The sequence below is a fragment of the Amphiura filiformis genome, chromosome 6 (genome assembly GCF_039555335.1).
Source record: "Amphiura filiformis chromosome 6, Afil_fr2py, whole genome shotgun sequence".
Classification (NCBI taxonomy): Eukaryota; Metazoa; Echinodermata; class Ophiuroidea; order Amphilepidida; family Amphiuridae; genus Amphiura; species Amphiura filiformis.
The window spans coordinates 48677396-48696587 of record NC_092633.1 but is presented as its reverse complement, the minus strand read 5'-3'; the positions used below and the strand labels follow the sequence as shown (position 1 = coordinate 48696587).

At 35.1% G+C, this 19192-nt stretch overlaps 1 protein-coding gene across 4 annotated transcripts in view; it reads left to right on the top strand.

Moving 5' to 3' along the window:
* The window catches only part of LOC140155525 (uncharacterized), a 49633-nt gene that overhangs the window by 10784 nt on the left and 19657 nt on the right, over nt 1–19192 (top strand). For 2 of the 4 annotated variants that reach the window (XM_072178402.1, XM_072178399.1), the window contains exons 2-4: nt 6924–7008; nt 10710–10737; nt 13301–13465. In XM_072178402.1, coding sequence (XP_072034503.1) covers nt 6928–7008; nt 10710–10737; nt 13301–13465 — 274 coding nt within the window. In that variant the 5' untranslated portion in view covers nt 6924–6927. Of the gene's footprint in view, nt 1–6923; nt 7009–10709; nt 10738–13300; nt 13466–17181; nt 17284–19192 lie in introns of all 4 variants that reach the window. The other 2 variants (XM_072178401.1, XM_072178403.1) reach the window with 2 other exon arrangements.

The window sequence follows — 19192 nt, the reverse complement described above, 5'->3', positions numbered from 1 at the left end:
AATTGTTCAAAGGTGGGTGACCGAGCTATTAAAGACATTTATCTCAAAATGCGTCTGCCGTAATGTTCCGGTTTTATTATTATACCGGGTCATATTTATTTTCATAAATTTTAGATATTTTTAGATACCATGGAATAAACCCGTATATTAGTTGTGGTCGATCACCAAAATAACTATACTGCGCCAAAAAAGTATCCTTACACTTAGAAAAATATACTAATTTAATCCGGCACATTATGACACCCATTGAATCCAATATGACCTTAAGGAGTAAAGTTTAATACAAGCATTTGATTGGACGAAGATATAAGTTACAAACTGGCCTATACAAGGCTAAACGATTCCAACAACAAGAGCAACAATCACGCGTTATTTAAAGCAACAAGATTTTATCTCGTTTTTTCTTCTTTGTATTTTTCACAATCTTAATTTTTATTTGTCGGTTCTTTTGTTTCAATTTTTCTTTAGTTCCTTTTGATTAAGTTCTTTTGATCACATCAATATCTTGTGTGGCCACCGTTATTGTCCATAACGTCACTTTAAAAACTGGACCTTCGTCTAATCAAATGCTTGTAACTTTATTTCTTGAGGTCACATTGGATTAAACGGGCTGTCATAATGTGCAGGATTAGATAGTGCACCAATTAAAAAAAACATTCACCCAAATATGGTTTAGTTTTAAAATTACTTTTTTTCAAGGGAAAGATACTTGTTTAAAGGCAGTATATCAGAGATCCATTTCTAACCCTTAACTTAGAATTAGATAGAGCTATTATACACCAAACAGGCTATACCTGCGAATGTTAATACGTTATTTTAATGTCTGGACTACATCCTTGAAACCAGAAGCAAACATCAGTTCTATATGTCCCTATTAGAATTAACTTTGAAGGAAAAAATATATGATTAAGACAGAATCACGTTTTCGAATAAACCTTGTATTAGAAAGTCTTAAAATAACAGGCACGGGCTCAATTTAAATATGCAAATAATGTAAACCATATTTTCCCCACATGAACAGCATACACAACTCTAGGGAGAGAACAGTGACTTACCTAGTTACATATCCTAAGATAAAATCGGTAGATTTGATGTTTAAATAGTAAATATTTTGATATGCGTATGTTTTCTTATAGAAGTCCCTAATGGATCTCTTCAAACAATATCGATAAAGAAGCAAGCAGAATAAAGCTGTTTCTCCCGTTGGACAATTATTTGGATCTTGTTTTTTTTACTTGAATGTATTCAGATCAAAAAGAGCAGATAAACATCTTTCGATTATTACTATTCAAAACCACACAAATTGATTGTTGCACAATAGTCAACGTTTCATAACGCTAATTATACTTATGTACCATTGATTTGATACTTTCTAAGGATTGGAGGATTGGATTGACCGCACCATCCGATGGTCACTTAAAGTGGTATTTTTAGAGAGAGAATGACGAAAGCAAATTATTTAGTCAACGAAAGTGTCAATAGTATTACCAAATCACGTATCAATTCTATACATAATGACGCAGGAGAACCTTGGGTTTTGGTTTTTGAATAATGGCAAATTGGAGCGTTCTCTACAGATGCATTTTGTACTCCTATGACCGTCAGAGGTGATAATATTATTGAGTGTTAATGCTAATGATGACTCAATTGTGAGAATTGTATACCTTGATTTTCCTAATGGGGTACAAAATATGAATTATGCAATCCTCAAGCGAGATGTGAGGTGACGTTTGTGCAAATTGCACATACCACTTATTACTACGGGTTTGAAATTAGAAATAAGTTTTAACAAGTTGCTGCGTATCTAACCATGCTATATACAGTTTGTTTTTTGAAAAACCATTTTTAACGCCATGTGGTGAAGATATTTGTATAATGAACACGTTCTTTTCTGGTGGGATATATTGAAGGCAATCCAGCGTACTGTAACTTCTACCATGTCAATCAAGTCATTAATCATTTAGATTCGACTCCATTTCAATCAATCATATCGTTACTATGGTAACGTATAATTTTCTTCCACTACATGTGAGCTTATTTTAACACATGTCTTAAAGATACAATAAGCGATATATGGTGATTGTAAACTGCAATACAACGATGAACAACATGGATTGTTAACGACTATGTCACCATGGTTACTGGTACTTGTTTTAACGATCAAGATACCATGCAAGGTGTAAATGGTTTTAGTCCTTGGAATATTAAACAGAGAGAAGTTATTTAAGAAAGTAGGTTGTTAAATGAAACATGTTATGTTTTTAATACGAATAATTATAACGTATTAAAGGGAGGGGATTGTCAAAGATTTTTTGTACAAAATATATTGTCTAACTGCACAATTAGACGACAATAAGTATATGTCAACTTGATCATAAATATAATGCACATTTTGATACCTCTTGTGTTGCTCTACGATATCATTTGGTCGAGTTATGGGCGCTTGAGTGGCTTCAAGTCGGATTTTGAAAGTTGCACTTAGCTCCTATTCAAGCCAAATGCGTTCGTCGTGTACACCCCCCCCCCCCACACACACACACAAGCAAGACAAAGGACACCGATATGCTCTGTTTACTTTATTTTACTCCTTCGACTTCCAACTTCAATACTTGCTACCCTTTACTTATCTCTGACTTATCTCATGACTTATCTCATGATGACATCTCAATACTTGGTGTGCCCACCATCACTGTCTATCACTGCCTAGATTCGTCGTCGCATGCTCTGAACATGATGTCTTATCTTTCCTTGTTCTTATCTTTCCTTGGTCAATGTCTCGCCATTTCCTGAGCAGGATGCGCCGAAGGCCTTCTAAGGTGGTGTCAGACTTGATTGCCTTGTTAGCTTTCCTCTTAAGAGTGTCCCACAAGTGTTCTAGTGGATTAAGGTCAGGGCTCTTTGCAGGTAAGACACATACTCATTTGAATTTGGCGGACAAAAGCAATGGTCATTTATTGGTCACAGTACAACGCATTTGGCTTGAAAAGGAGCTAAGTGCAACTTTCAAAATCCGACTTGAAGCCACTCAAGCGCCCATAACTCGTTAATGATATCGTAGAGCAACAAAAGAGGTATCAAAATGCGCAGGAGAAAGCTGCGCTTTATAAACATTAAATAAGTTTTTGCTATATATTTCAGTTCCCGATATATCTGACCATCTATGATCGTTTCGATACTTTCTGGGTTGAGTTTATACTGTGCCCCCAAAGTATCCGAACTCTTAAAACAAAAGCACTATCTTAAAGACACAAAAATTATGAAGTAGTCGATAGATGGAAAATTTTGTACTTTGATATCTTTTCCGGCACGATGCGATTTTATTCCAGTAAGCTATACTCATTTGAATGACAAATGGTCGCGTTTCAAAATTGATATGAGTAAATATTTCCCCCGTTTAAGGCGATAACTGCAGCCCTTTGTTACGGGTTCAATAAAGCCTAACGGATGAACGATCACTCAAAGAAAAATACACTCTCTTTTTTATTCAAAATGCTATAAGTTAGGAAAATATTGTATCGTATCGAATGAGGTATCAAATTACGCAGGATAAAATCTCTATCTATTGAATACTTTATTTTGTAATTTTGTTTTAGTGTCTTTAAGCAATGGCTTTTGTTTTAAGTGTTCGGATACTTTTTGGGCGCATTATATTTAATATGTATACGAGGTATACCTGCGTATATGTATAGCAGTTAAGATAGCTCAATCAATAAGGCGTTTGACTATGGTGCGAGAGATTGCAGGTTCGAACCCTGGTGGTGGTTTAGTATATTGAGTTCAAACTCCCCTGGACTTACTGCCAATTGTCTCATTGTAACTCGTCTGAAACTCGGAGAGCTTATTCTGAATATGTTGTTATTTAATGGTTTATGGGATGATGTGGGGCCGTGGTTGTCGGCGACAACCTGTAAAGTGTGCTTAGGCTTGTGGATCAACGTCTAGGCATTGTGGCTATGCGTAGCGTACTATAAATTACTACGCCTTTGTTTTAATGTCTGAAACAAGCTGTTTTTGTAATGCACTTTGTTTCTTGACGTCAAGTAGCTTTAAAAGCTTTTAAAGATGGAACAAAATCACTATATATTTATATTCTTGAAAAGATCTACAAATATATTTCAAATAAGTGTTTGATCAGCAATGAAATGGAGCCACATTAGGACATCTACATTAATTTATTTGCACTACGATGGATGATGTGTACATTGACAAATTAGCAAAATTATTTTTCTCATCTTTCAGTAGTCGCTAATATAGCGGTTAGCGTATTAGGACAGCACTTCACATTTATTTTTATCAAAAAGCAGTGCGTCAAGCAAGTGTCAACGCCGAATAATTGTATACATTAGTTTTAATACCAGGTTTAGACCATGAATATAATTATTACTATGTTTGACGAGAAAGTTGCGTTTACATTATAAATGAATCTATATTTGATTACGCTTTTGTGACTTTTTTAGGACCTATCTTGCCATAAAGCCTCTAAAACGCACTGAGATCTTAGAGCACGGAGAAGAGTTCTTCAATTTAGGGGGTATTGATTCCTTCTATGTGTACTTTTATGTGTCTGGCCAATCTGGTAACACGATAATGATTGTTAACTGTATGTGTCGTAGACAGTACAGCCAGCGGCATGCATATTAGAGGCAGATGGTGGTCGCAGTGCATTCTCTAAATTCAGTAAAATTCCATCGTCAACCGTGTAATTGAATGGGATTATTTTGAAATTTTAAAACGCTTGAAATATCACATATAGGCTATGTTAATAAATAATATAAATACAAGCTAAAACCGTTGGGGTTCGATAATGAACCCCACAAAATTAACCGAGTATATGGAAAATGCCTTACGGGCGGGCGGTTTCACAAGTTGCCGGCTCTATCATGCCACTCGCCGCCTGATTAGAGGTAAAGAGTGATAGTGTAGTTTAGTACGCTATGATCGGTCATAAGGTTGTAAGATCATGACCTTTCTCATTTCTCCTCTATCCCACTCATTGTGACCCTAAACGTGCAGACATCACAGTTGGTACATGGCGTTCCGTGGATCGGAGTATCACGCAAAAAGGTGGTCTCGTGCATCTGGACATGTATAAATTGCAGACCTTTTCGTAAAGAGCAGGGGATCAGTCCGGACCTGTTGTCGGTCACACTAAGCATTGAGGTCCACTTGCGCTGCTCTTAGGGGCTTGGCAGCATCCGTAGCGCTATTTTAGGGATATGACTGTCCAGAAAACGTGGATAAATGCCGTTTTATTATTTTTGTTTCTTTTATAAAAGATTTCGACAGTCCTACAAATGTTACCTTAAAGGGAAAAACAGGGGTCAAATATCAAAGTTGGTCAATTTTGGTTCAATATTTGTTTATCTATTTTGTCTGGTCTGAGTAAGCTAACGAGGTTACCTGGAATTGAAACTGTCGGCAGTCCATAAAAATGTTGTATCATTTGTCCATACATACATTGTTAATAGTTAACAGTGTGCCATTGCCACGGGTAAAATATTTGTTTCATGTCTCTTTGCAATATTTAAGAATTTGGCAAAGTAACGCCAAACATCAACAATTTAACCTCGGTATCAGTGTCTAAAATCACCGAAAAAATCTTTAATATAATAACATGTATCTTGGATTTATTTCACGTGACATTATGTACGTGACATTTGTAGGTAACATAAAAAACCTTTAAAAACGCGCTTTGAAGATGTTGTAACGATCCAACAAGATTTGCCTCCTAATTTTTTCCGTATAAATGAATTATCTATCCACGTAAGTTGGCAGTTTCTAAAAATAATAAAATAGAAAATTGTCAAAGAAGCCACTAGTGGCACTTGTTTCCTATATGACAAGGTAGTTTAAGTCAACATAATAAGTTATTTCATTTGATGAAGGAATGAATAGATTGTTTAAATGAAGACCCAGATTACATATATCTATTGTTATTGGCTTGAATACCTGTCGCCGTTCTTAGCAAAGTGTGACGCACACCCAATGTGTAAGACTGGTAACTAATAATGAAAGAACATAATAAAGACAAGATTGAGCATCTCAAATTTAATCAAGGCAACTATAAATTAATATTCTCTCGGAGATGTCCAGCTAAATTATATTTTTGCTTTGTGATTCTGGCGAAGACTGCCTTTTTAAATAATTTGATGTAAATTAAAATAGTTCAATCGAGTACCTATGACCTTAAAGTCATATTCATATTAATTTGGTTTAAGATTTTATTCTGAAATATTAAAAAATATTAAGCAATATAGTGGTTAAATGTGTATAAGGGTTCGAATTTTACCAAAAATATTTAAATTCCTAAAAAGAAGTATATACATCGCCGTTCTTAGCAAATTCTTTCTTCAATTTAAGGGGGTGGGGTGCTGATTCCGAAAGCAGGTTCCTTCCAGGGCCCGTTATTTATTTAATTTACTTACACCATTTTTTGTGTGCATTTAATGTAAATATTTGTAGATGTGTGCAAGATAGACAATGCAGAAATTGTCAACTGTATATAAGGCCGCTATTATAGATAGGGCTTTGTTGCACTAACCCTTCGATTTATTGAGGGATGACATGTGTAAAATTACAAACAAGGAATAGATAATATCAAAGGGCGCATTTCGTTTATCCATACTGATGCGATGCTCTTATTCATTTTAAAACGGAGCCCTCTTTATTTGACAAGGTTCATTTTAAGGCAATAATACAATAAAGGTTAAAATTATAAAGAAAATTAACAAAGGGTTATTTTTAAATGTTACATGTGAGCGAATCTATTTAGTGAAAAGGTTCACTTTTTGGAAATTCCGGCAAAATCACACACAAACACACCCCCACACACACCCCCAACACACCCCCACACAAAAAACACGCCTGTAACCATCACGTCATAGGTAAATTAACATTTTCTTCTTTTCTCATTATCTTTGCAGAATAATGAGGTTGATGGCATGTTTTGGAGTAGTAGTACTCCTAGTAATTTTAGATTCACTATCAAAAGCCTTAGCAACAGCAGAGGTAAGTAGTATTAAAATATGATTAACGTAATAAAGCATAATTATGTTTAACCCTAGTACTACGAAAGGAGTGAGTATCCTGCAAGGTGTTCCATCCGGCACAAAAAACGTGTATACACCCAAGCGACTTACACTAATCGTAGATCCATCCTTTGCGCTTATTTAGTGATGCCTGTTTTAAACCAGCACCTTACTCGGGCGTAGAGCCCATTATCAAAAATTATCATAAGGTTGTTGGTGACGTGAGGCCCACCATAGATCTCTAGAGTAAAATCCATGTTTGATTGTGGTTCTTGTGAAATGATTCCAGGCGATATCGATTTTTAACTTAGTAGTATAATCATTTCATTTCATATTTAGGAGAAAAATTGTGTAGATTTTTAGTGTGTTCGTGTGTTCCCTGCATGGCCCCCAGCGAGGAAATCGATCATACAAGCGTGGATAAACATAATACCTCTAATATCTCTCAAGGGGTATTGAGTACCTATTCAACCATCCAATAATAACTCATAATAAACTGGTTCTATTTTGGAATAATCCCGTTACTAGCGGCAAGTTTGCGCAAAAGTTGGCAACCAGGTTATTTTTTGTTAATTTGGGTATGCTGAACACGAATCTGTTGTCTGCCAAGCAAAACTTTGAGACCGTGACACTCAAAAAGAAACAAATGACCCTATAGGATCGTGATTTTTTTAATTTTATTCCAATAACACTCTCAAACATGTCAAATGGTGCGTCTGTCTGTACGACCTATGGTTACGATGGTTTTGCGGCACAAAAAGTCGATTTTCTTGTCAAAAAAAGTCAAAGTTGCTCCAATTCTCGTAAAAGTTAATGCAAATCATTCATCTAGCTTAGAGGTTTCAGAAAAGAATAGTTTACACTATCTCCGATGTCTAGTTAGCATGTAACATAGCGAAGAGTCAAAAGACATGTAGGATTCCATAGGATTCGATGGAATTTGTATTTCTTTATTGTTTATCTTCTGAACTTGACATCACAGATAGTAAAAATTGTTCTTTTCCTGAATCCCTTGAACTTGATTTTTTTAATGAAAATCGGAGGAGATTTTATTTTTCAAACCTGTATAACATGCACATTGAGCTAGGACCTGTTGAGACTCAAAACTTGATAACTCTATGTCCTACGTGCAAATATGCTACATTTTTGTGATCCTTAGACCCAGTTTTTAGTTTTTTGGAGCATGTTAAATTTTTTCCACCTGTAACGTTCATGTAAGGGGTTTGGGAGTCTTTTTTAGGGTCACGGGGATTCAATATTGTTTGGCAGACGAAATATTTGAATTCAGCATACCCGAATTTACCTTTGTTTAGGTTATTGCCGTTGGTTTGAGAGGAGGTTCAACTCTTTGTAGGACCAAAAGAAAAATCAAATCCGCTCTCCCCGTGGCTCATCTGGAAAAGATGGGGGAGATGACACATGATAAAAGTTCTCGTTACAGTCGGTTCCGATCAGGGTAATAAGTTTGTCTCGTCAGCGTTATCTCTTAGATTTCACCTGTTGATGCCTAGATATGCTTGACATAAAAATAACTTTGAAAGGGATTTCGCTTTTGATGAGTGAAAAATTATGTGTTTGCTTCTCGTACCTGCCAATGAATTTTTAAAATTAACCTCTCAAACGACACCATCGTATCTTTTTATTTGCACCAATTCGGTAATTCCCAAGAAACCGAGAGTCGACGCACAGGTGGTCACTGCGCACGTTGAGCTACGTAATGGTGTGCGCATCGACGCTATTAAACGTTAAAAGGCTTTTGGGAAGTACCGAAATGGCTTATTGCTAAAACACAAACACAAATACAAACATGAAAACAACAACAACAGCAGCAACAACATCAACAACAACATAAAAAAGAACACCTCTATAGAAAGGTTGTCTCCCATTTCATTAAAACGTAAGTCAGTTCACTGATTAAGATCACCTCTGTTCTCAAGTTCATTGTACCATACTATTCTACAGTGACGCCATTTCAAGCCTGGGAATAGCCCCAAACAAATTCAATTCAAAGTTCACAAACAAGATGACTTTGCTTTGACCATCAACTACCTGAGCTAATTAGTAAAGGAAAATAGGATGAAGGAAATATAGGTTTCAGCCAATCATCTTCCTCTCAAGATTATACTCAAGTTTGATGTCCTACTCAACTGGTCTATTTTTGATATAATATAATATTACATTATACAAACTATCACCCACTGTCTGCAATCAAGCACCGAATGCAAATCATGTATCATTGGATATAACAAAACGCTTTGGATTCATATCATCGTCGCCTATCTGATAAGATTTGCAAGTACAAAAAAGATCAGAATACGAAAGTGACCGGTCCAAAATCATCATTTGTTTCTCTGTTCACAGAAGGGAAGAAAGCCAATTATAGAAAGGTTAATGTGTAATTTGACTCAGCTTTACAGACTTACAGATTCATGAATTAACACTCATATTTTCTCAGTTGAATTTTGATTTATTGACGTAAACGATTTATAATTCTGTCTCTTTCTTGGCCGTTTTTTATTTTGTACTGCCTGCTAGCCTTTTTTTTTTCTTTTCGATTTGCGTTCATGAATAAACTAAAAATGAAATGGCGCTTGCGACCACCACTGTTTAAAGTGAAATAAAAATTGATATCTGTGACAACCATCCAAGTAATAAATCTGTACCACAAATGGTAAAGCTTAAAAATCGTTGCTTCCTCCTTAAACAAAATGACATTGATTTGTTCAAACATATATACAGTATTTTGTTTTAGAAGTTCAAATATAGTAAATTACAAGGTAAGGGGTCGTTCTTAAATTAGAATGAAGGGGAAAAACCTGAGTTTGTCTCTAAGGGTTTATATCATTAAGAATGAAAACGAACGATTAAAACGCGATATATCAATTAAATTAAGCACACAATTTCTGCAGAATGTTTCTTAACCTTCATCAGCCAACAGTAAGATGATTTTAATTGACTTGCTTTCGAAATAGCAATTTACTTCATTTTGGTTGTCGCAACCAAGTTGGCTATAAATAGTTCACCGAAATGGTAAGAATTGCAGACTGTAATATAATGCAATTTAATATAGCTTTGCAATTTTAATTGATAAGAACCATTTGTGACTGTGCTTATCTTCCTTTTTTTTTTATCATGGTGTTAATTTCCACGCGTATTTTATAATAATAGGGCCATATTCCTATATTGGGTCAGAAATAAGGACAAAAAAACAACAACAACCTATGGTAAAAAACAACTTTGTTTGTCGAAATTTAAAAACAACCAAAAACTAACAAGTGAAAATACAAAATGGCCTTGTAATGCATGAATACCAATACGCAGACAACGGATTAAGTCCCACAAAACTGTTGAGTTCCCAATGGTAATAAAATGAAGGAATGGAGCTAATTCATACATCATATTAAGATTCTATCCCCAACAGAATTTCTATATAGTTTTTGACCTATCAGCATTGATGGAGTGGGATGTAAATAGTGATTTGCATTTTTCACAATTAGATAAAGTATCAAGTTTCATGGCAGTTGAAAATTAAATTTAACACAAAATAGGTGTCATGTGTTTGTCGTGCTTATCCGGTCTTAACAGATTTTAGTTTATTTACTTTGTTTATTGGATTTTGTTGAAATTTTGTTTTGCAGAATACTAATGTCTTTCAATAATTTACATTTTGTTTTCATACAGGAATCAAAAAGAAATCAGTGGTTAAAAGGTATGGACGCTTTTTGTGAGTATGGTTGTAAGAACTATTTCGTGTGGGCCAATACCGTTGAAAGTTTCCGTACTTTGCTCAAAATGTTCAAAAAGATTTTATAATTTTGTCAACATTTTCTGTTGGGGTACATGTATGGAGATATATGGATATAAAGATTGGTTAAGTAAATATAGTGCGACACGGCCTGACACACTCAAAAAACTATAAGAGTAAATGTATCCCCGAATTACCTGGGAACCAAGGGAGAACAGTGGTAGTGCATTGATTTGTCACCCCAGGTTAAATAAGAAATCAATAATTGACACTGTAATTTTGCTTTCATAAAATAAATGATTCAATATCAGTGATCGAAACAGACGATAAAATGTAAGGAGAAGGAAAGAGTATCGCGTACCATTTTCATGTGGGGGAACAAATAAAAGCGAAATCAGGCAGAAATAATTGGGGAAAGCAAGTACATAAACACATACCAAAAGCTAATTACGCCCTATATTACGAGAAAAAAAAATCTTCAAAATATTTGCATCACATCCAGTTTGATTTTTGATTCTGCAAATTTCGATACCTCATTTGTCTGGATATAGCTCAAAATATGAGCGATGGTGACTTCTTAAATGAAAAAAGATACATTTCAAAAGTTGCACTAAAAAGCTACTCAAGTCATTGCACCATTACATTCTAAACATGACTGGTCAAGGGTGACCTGCGGTGACCATTGACGATCAGGCACTCTAGCAAAAAGCAAATGTATCTTTTTCATTGAAAGGTAACCATGGCAACAAATTTATTATCCCGTAATTAAAGATTAAATAACTTGTTGGTATGTGTTTAATGTAATGTACATAATCAGCTACCTTCGACTATATTTATAAATATGTATTTATAAACACGCACGTGACCCATAGGCACGGCATACCAAGACCAGCAAGCATGACCAAATCCTCATGCCATTGAAAAGGATAGGTACTCTTTAGATAAATATTATCAAATTTAAGTAAGTATTAATTGAATAGCAAAATCATAACACATGGAGAATTCCGAATTTGTAATATGTTATCAAAACAACATTTTGAAAGAATTTGACGACGGAAAAAATATTTATCGACGGAAACGTTTGCAATATACTCAAAGTTGAAGAAATAGACAGATTTACCGCACAGTCTCGTGTTGTTTACGGTTTTAATTCAAATGTATAGGAAGACCACCCGCTATGTAGAAGTTCACTTCGAGACTTACTGTCTAAAACTGGTATGACAGCGCGGAGGTGGTCACGTGCGTATTTAAGAATACGTATTTATAAATATAGTCTAAGCATACTGATAATAATAGCTGTCCAGTTAGCATGTCGCAGTCAGTGGCAGCAACATGGGAGTAAGGGCGGGGAAAACAATGTGAGGGGACAGAAATTACTGACTGGGGGAGGCAAGTGGGGGGGGGGGGGGGCCCAATATTTCGCCGCCATTGCTCGCCGTGTTATTTTGTTACTGTGGAAATGTTGAGCTACCTTGAATTCATCCTGGATAAAGAACGTACCTTTGAGGGTTATAAATGTGTGTCTTGGGCTAAAAAATGGTCAGCGCTCTTTGTAAAGTGATCTTTATTATCATGGTTGTTGCCTGCACTTGTTACTTAATCCAACCGTTTATCATTTTACTTACTCAACTTCCCGTTTTATCCGGCAAGTGTATGTTTCGCTTTTGCCTCTTATGATCCAGTTGGGATTAATATTACGTTTTTATTATCCCTGAGAATCGTTTTGTTTCTTTTGTGACTATACAAAGACATGCACATTGTGCAAATAATAATAATACACGGAGCTACAATAAGAAAGCAATTGTTGAAGAATGCAATCATTTATCTTATCATTTGAATACAATGTCTTCTTTTGTTATGCATTGTGGCAAAATAGAATCTGTTGTGTGCATATTTTAAAGAATAATACGTTAAGATCCTCCAGATTATATGTATTGTTTTCGTATGTTTAAATTCAACAGCATGTTGCATTTGCATAATGGGTTTCTTTATTGTTTTTTTAATGGTTTTAAAACTATTGCCGTATGAATTTTCAAAATCATTATAAATTCATGTCTGATGAAACAAGTGGATATTACATTTAGTGATGTGACGATATTAATGTCAAATTATAGAACCTATTTATAGCTAGATCTAGTTTGGTGAATAGTAAACTAAACAATTGGCATGTTTATAGTCTATTTGGCTTTCTTAAGACAGCGTCCGCGTGTGATACACGCGCGATAAATGCGGTACATCTATAGCGCGCGATGCGGCGCGAAGTGACTGCGCCCTACAGATACACTGTCTTTGATCGCCCGTGTACTAAACACGGACGCTACTGTCTCGCGGAAATCAAATAAGAGTGAATAGTGTTGTGCTGAATATGAATTCTCTTAACAGTACTAATCCATATCTAATCGAGTATTAACTTTCGTGTGTATGTTGATATGTCTCTTGTTTTCCATTTTATCTTGAATATATCTTACTAACAATATGTTTCATGTAGAATTAGATAAACGTTATATGTGACATTGGCTCATTTTAGATAATATTGGTGGTCCGCCACTCGACCGTGAAATACGATGGAATGGTTCACCCGATTCACCAAAATCATTCGGAAGAATACCTCGAACTGTTAAATCTTTTGGAAGAATACCTCGTGGTAACCTTAAATCATTTGGAAGAGTACCAAGAACTTTTGATGATTCTGGTAAGAAAAGCCGGCGGTGATGCATGTGGTCTCGCCGAGCGTTGCTGCAACCGTTGCTGCTACCACTGCACAGTTTACACCGGCACATTACCGACACAGGATTTTATCGCTGAGCACCGTCATCATCATCATCATCTACATCACTCTGTGTAAATTCAATCATCGCAAATCATCTTGATCTCATTGTTTGTTTGACATAGAAGACATCATCAATTCTCACACCATCGTATATTCACTGTGTCACCTTGTATAATGGGAAGTGAACGATACATTTACCAGTTCAACGAAAAAGTGTTCATTCTGCCTTTTCATAAATCATAATTAAGTTTGCAAATTGCCTGGTGTTTGCTACACAAGCGAGCGTAACTGCGCTACATGATCATTTATAAGGAGGATCCAATGCGACAGATCGAGTATGTACAGAATATTGTCACATCTACTCTATCATTGTTTTGGCTTACTGCACATTTATGTTTATACGGTTCCCTTAATCCTTTCTTAACAAGCGTTGCGCGTTGCTATAGCGATGCTTTTGTCTAGCTCTACCTCATTCCGGTACTTCGTCTTTAGATAATGCTTTTGTTCGAGTTCGATTTAATTCCAATACTTCTTTGTTATTAACAGCAGGTTTAACGCTATTTCAAGCTGTGTAAAGCGGTTAATGCTAGCAGTGTCTTGATTTTTTTCAATTTAGTTTGTTTGAAAAAATATACTGTGCCCAGAAAGTATTCTTACACTTTGAAAAAAATTAAAATAAAACTATATTTGGGTAAATTTATTATTTTAATAGATGCACTATCTAATCCTGCGCATTATGACACTCCATTGAATCCAATGTGTTCTCCAGAATTATGGTCCAAGCATTGATTAGACGAAAGTCCAGTTTTAAAAATGACAAACTGCCCTATACACGCCTGATCGGGAGCATGCGACGCTAATGTACAGCCATTATGGACAATAACGTTAGTCAAACAAGATATTGATGGGATCAAAAGAACTTAAACAAGAGAAATCAAAGAAAACTGAAACAAAAGAAATAAAATAAAAGTTCTGAAAAGTACATAGAAGAAAAAAATAAAATAAAAACTGAAAATACTGTGTTGTCTCTTTGTTGTGCTTGTAACTTTACTTCTAGAGGTCACATCGGATTCAATGGGTGTCATAATGTGTTGAATGAGATAGTGCGTCTATTAAAAATAAATTTTCCCAAATGTGGTTTAGTTTTAAAATCAGGATTTTTTTTTTTCAAGTGTTAGGATGCTTTCTGGGCAGTATAGGTTTAAGCGCTGTACATTGTTTGGAGAGCAATGTGAGGTTAATAATATGAAACGTCCATATTTGACAAATCAACATAAACAAGTCCAAGTTTTGAGATATTTTCTAAAAATATCAAGAACTATCTAAGAATCACTAAACCAATACTAAGCTTGTTTGTACTCATTTTAATGCATTTCTCATGCTGATTCCAAATATGGACATACAAATTTACATTTCTGGGAAAAAAGAAACTTGTCGTCTGCAGTCGACACCCGCGCGGTTGTTTGCAACTTCCTAATGCCTGTCATTATATGGATCTTTTGTCAAGTTTTGTGCTTTAGTCCTCCATCACTATTGTGATTTTTCCTGTACTTTTTGTGTTTAAAAGTTGACATAAGTTGATGGCTTTGAAATATCTAGACATTTTTACCAAAAAGAAGTAGATATAACCAACCTTTATTTATTTCACACCAGGGTTTCGTTTGGACTGTTCTGAGTAGGCGTATCCGTGCAATCAGATCGCATATTTGACTTTGTTTTCAGACAATATCTTTGTAGTTTGAAAAAAAAGTGTGTTGTGTTTGGTTTATTACTATATCCTTTAGAAAAGGGCTATTCTGGAAAGTAAGCTTCTGCGTCCCATAGGTAAAGATAATTGAGACTGCAGAAATCATAGGGGACTATGTTATTTCTTTTTTGTGCCAGACGAATCTTATACCTGTCGATAGTTTGTGTGTATCTTTTATTATGTCACGATTTGAAATGTAAAATCTGGCTCTATAAGTATATCATTATCATATTTGACCTTGATTTACCTTGATGCTTACTGAAATTAGAATTTCACAGCGTGTAACTTTCAATCAAAAGAGTAGCTTTCTGATTTAAGTGATATTTCAAATAAGACTGAAGAGGTCATTGCCTCATAAGCTTTCATAAGAAAAAGCACATTGGTTTATGGAATACATTACGCTGTTGGTCCCTTTAAAGATTTCAGCAGTTATTCTTGATAGCCTTAGTTTCCAACAGGAAAATTCTTCTGTCCTTAAGATGACAACTATTCCAATTGGTTGTCCAGCCATTGAAGTGATAAAACCCAAATGATAAGCCAAGATATGAAAGTCCAAGAGATATAACCCAGATGTGGAGTCAGATATTTCAGATGGCCTAGTTAAGTCCAGCTTTCCAGAAAACGTCGTTTGTTTAAAAACCACAACGTTGGTAGAATAGGACTGATATGATTAAGGAGTCTACAAATGGACAAATAAAGACATTGTCGCATTTTGCAATATTTACAAATAAATTTGAATATAAAAATATCATGGATGGGTACCATGTCCTAATTGTGCAACGTTGTTATTTTGACTGCTCGCTTATATTGTGACCAATTGCATGGACATTTTGTTTATTTAGAATTAACAACGTATGTGATTACATTTCTCAAGATGGAATTTGAGATTGTTGACCAAACGGCGTTGTGGTGGATGATAAATCGCGCGCGAAATCGAAGGTGTTTGCAGATTTGGCACAATGGACACAAACTGTTAAGTTTATCGCTTGCTTCCTTCATTTGGCTATTCCATTTGAAATCCACACTACCCCTGTGGAAGATTTTGGGAATATCTTCCACAGGGGGAGTATGTTTTTTCAAATGTAACTGGAGTGAGTGTTTCAAATGGAAGTTACCCAAGTGTCTGCTCTATTCCAAATTCATACTCCATCTGGATGCCTTTAGCTAATTCTTCCACAGGGGTAGTGTGGATTTTAAATGGAATGCCCCTATCTCGACTATTACTGCAACTACAACGTTGCAGAAATCATTATAGCACCGGAACAACAATTTATATGTTGTTTTAAACTGTTCATGTTATTTGTTGTTCGTGTCGCTAATCAGTTACCGACAGCGTAATTGTTAATGCATTATATCATTCACATTTATTGTGTTCATTATTATATATAAACTTATATATTGCATTGAGCATTTTGATGTTGCATGAGATCGATTGGTTTTTTTTTTTGTATCTATTGTGTTTCTTTATCTGATCATAATACACTTTTCATTAGTACCACGTTTTCACTTATATAACTGCAATTCTGAATATTAAAATGTTGCCATACACACGTCTAAAATAAATGACACAGAGAAACAAGTATTATGGACAGTATTAAGTCTTTGGCATGTGGTATTAGATTACTATTCACTTTAAATAAAGCTAAATAAGTTGTAAAGACTAGCTGAAATAGTATACCTTCGATAACAGACTACATTAATACAGTGCAAATTATATAGTTGTTCAAACCAGACGGCCGGCAGCAAATTTCTATTCAGAATTGCAATTTTGCCTTCACAGAAGCACTTCATCAACAGTTGGTGTTTCACAACACAGGTTTCAGCCAAAACCTCATTAATCACTTCCATCTCATTTCATTGCATGTCCATAACATCTCTTTTGTCAATGTAGTTGACGATGAGGATAATTCATTCGATAGGGAAAACAGATGGCATCCACGTCGCGCTCCACAATTAGCTAAAATGAGGCCACCACGTAACGGTGAATTCGGTGGTAAGTTACTTGTCTTGCTCATCTATCAGGGCACAGTTCTTTAACCCTAATGCATTTGTACATTCGTTGAATAACCTTTTGGAAATTTGAGTACAAAACTCATACTCTGCAACTGGAGGTCAAATTTTGCACTATGATTGTTTAATTGAGGTTATTGAACTATGCCATTGGGATGCGGCCATTGTGGTCCAAAGTGATGTTTTTGTTTGTTCGTTGTTCTGAAATTGATTGGAAGTTCCGATAATCGAATGATATGATGCATATTCGATCTGTTCTTAACCTCGCTAGCATCATATAATTTGAAAACGGGCCAATTAAAAGTCTAAAATTGGTCATTATTGCCTAAAATAGGTTACCTAGCTCCCAATGTCATTAGAGATCATAGAAGCAAATACCAACCTGGTTCATACCGCTAATTCACTTCACATATTATATAATGAATACCGAAGCTAGAGCGAAATGTTCTATATTGTCTCGTATATTCCATACAGGTACATGGCTACCTGAAATGTGAGACAATGAATTTTATTATTTTGTGGTAAAGTAAAGTTCCTCTAAGCTTCAATCAAGCATTATTAAACAACAAAACGTAATAACTAATAAAACTCATCAATTTTAAAGATATACATATTGCAATTCATCTCCATGTGGTAAAATATACGTTACCGATACCTTGTCTTGTTCCCTTTATCATCTCACTTTCATTATTTCAACCATCCCCCTTCTTCATTTTGTTCACAGCTATAAAGATATTCACTTTCGTACACAACACACTATCAGATTGCGTATATCATTAAGATATTGTGTCAAATATTCATTTCGTCTATCATGCATATTTATCATTGCACAATACCATATAATATGCACTATTGTCATTCACGAAACTCCGTGCCAAACAGGATGAAAAGTTTGCTGAATGCTGTTCTTATATTATCTTACTAAACGGAGTAATTATTGCATGTAATTGCATCACACATTATATAAAAATATGTAAATGAATATGTAAATGAATATGAATATGGATTTGGATATGAATATGAATATGAATATGTATATATGAATGTGAAACGTAATGTATATTATAAACCATGATGCAGTCATGTCTACAGTAGAACTCATCTCGACCTTTGCAGGATTAAACCCCATTAAAAGCTATTAAACCAAGATAACACTCATTGAAGCAGCTCAACTGATTAAATCAGATCTTCTCTGGTTGTGAACAAGTGTCTGTTTTCAATGTGCGACATCGCAATAAAGCTGGTATTTATAGCTTCAGTTGGGTAACCGATTATAAAGGAAACGAAAGGAAACAATGGTATGTGTACTTTTGTTCACGAAATGAGACAAAGACCTGCTTTTTGTTAACCAGCATTCTTCAAAATGAGCAACATAATGATTGTTGACTTAACACGGTTTGGAAATAATTTCTTCATATTTTTGGTGTTATCTGTCGTTTACATATCCTTCCTAAAACACAAAAGTGCGACCCTCTCCAAACATCTAAATTAGCTAAAAATTTAGGACATGTTACAAAACTTTATTTTCTAGAACCTATTTAGAATAATTTAAATGTAGCTTTTACCGTTTTTTGTGGCATCCTTCAGAAGTGAGCGGTCCGATACCAATATTTTCGGTCAAATCTCCATTCAATTAACACGGGGAGTTGGCTAGCTATGCCTTGCCCTCACTCATATTTTACAAAAGTGCGACCATTTCTGAACATCTAACCTAGCTGTAATTTTAGGTCATGTTAGAGAAATATATTTGCTAGAAGTTTTGGAGAATAAATAAAATATTCGCTGGTTATTTTTCACACAGTGATGTTAACTAGGCAAGTGTCCATTCTCCCAACATACATCATTTGTAAAGGTCACGCGTCAATGGTGAGAGCACTGTGTATTGTGTATAG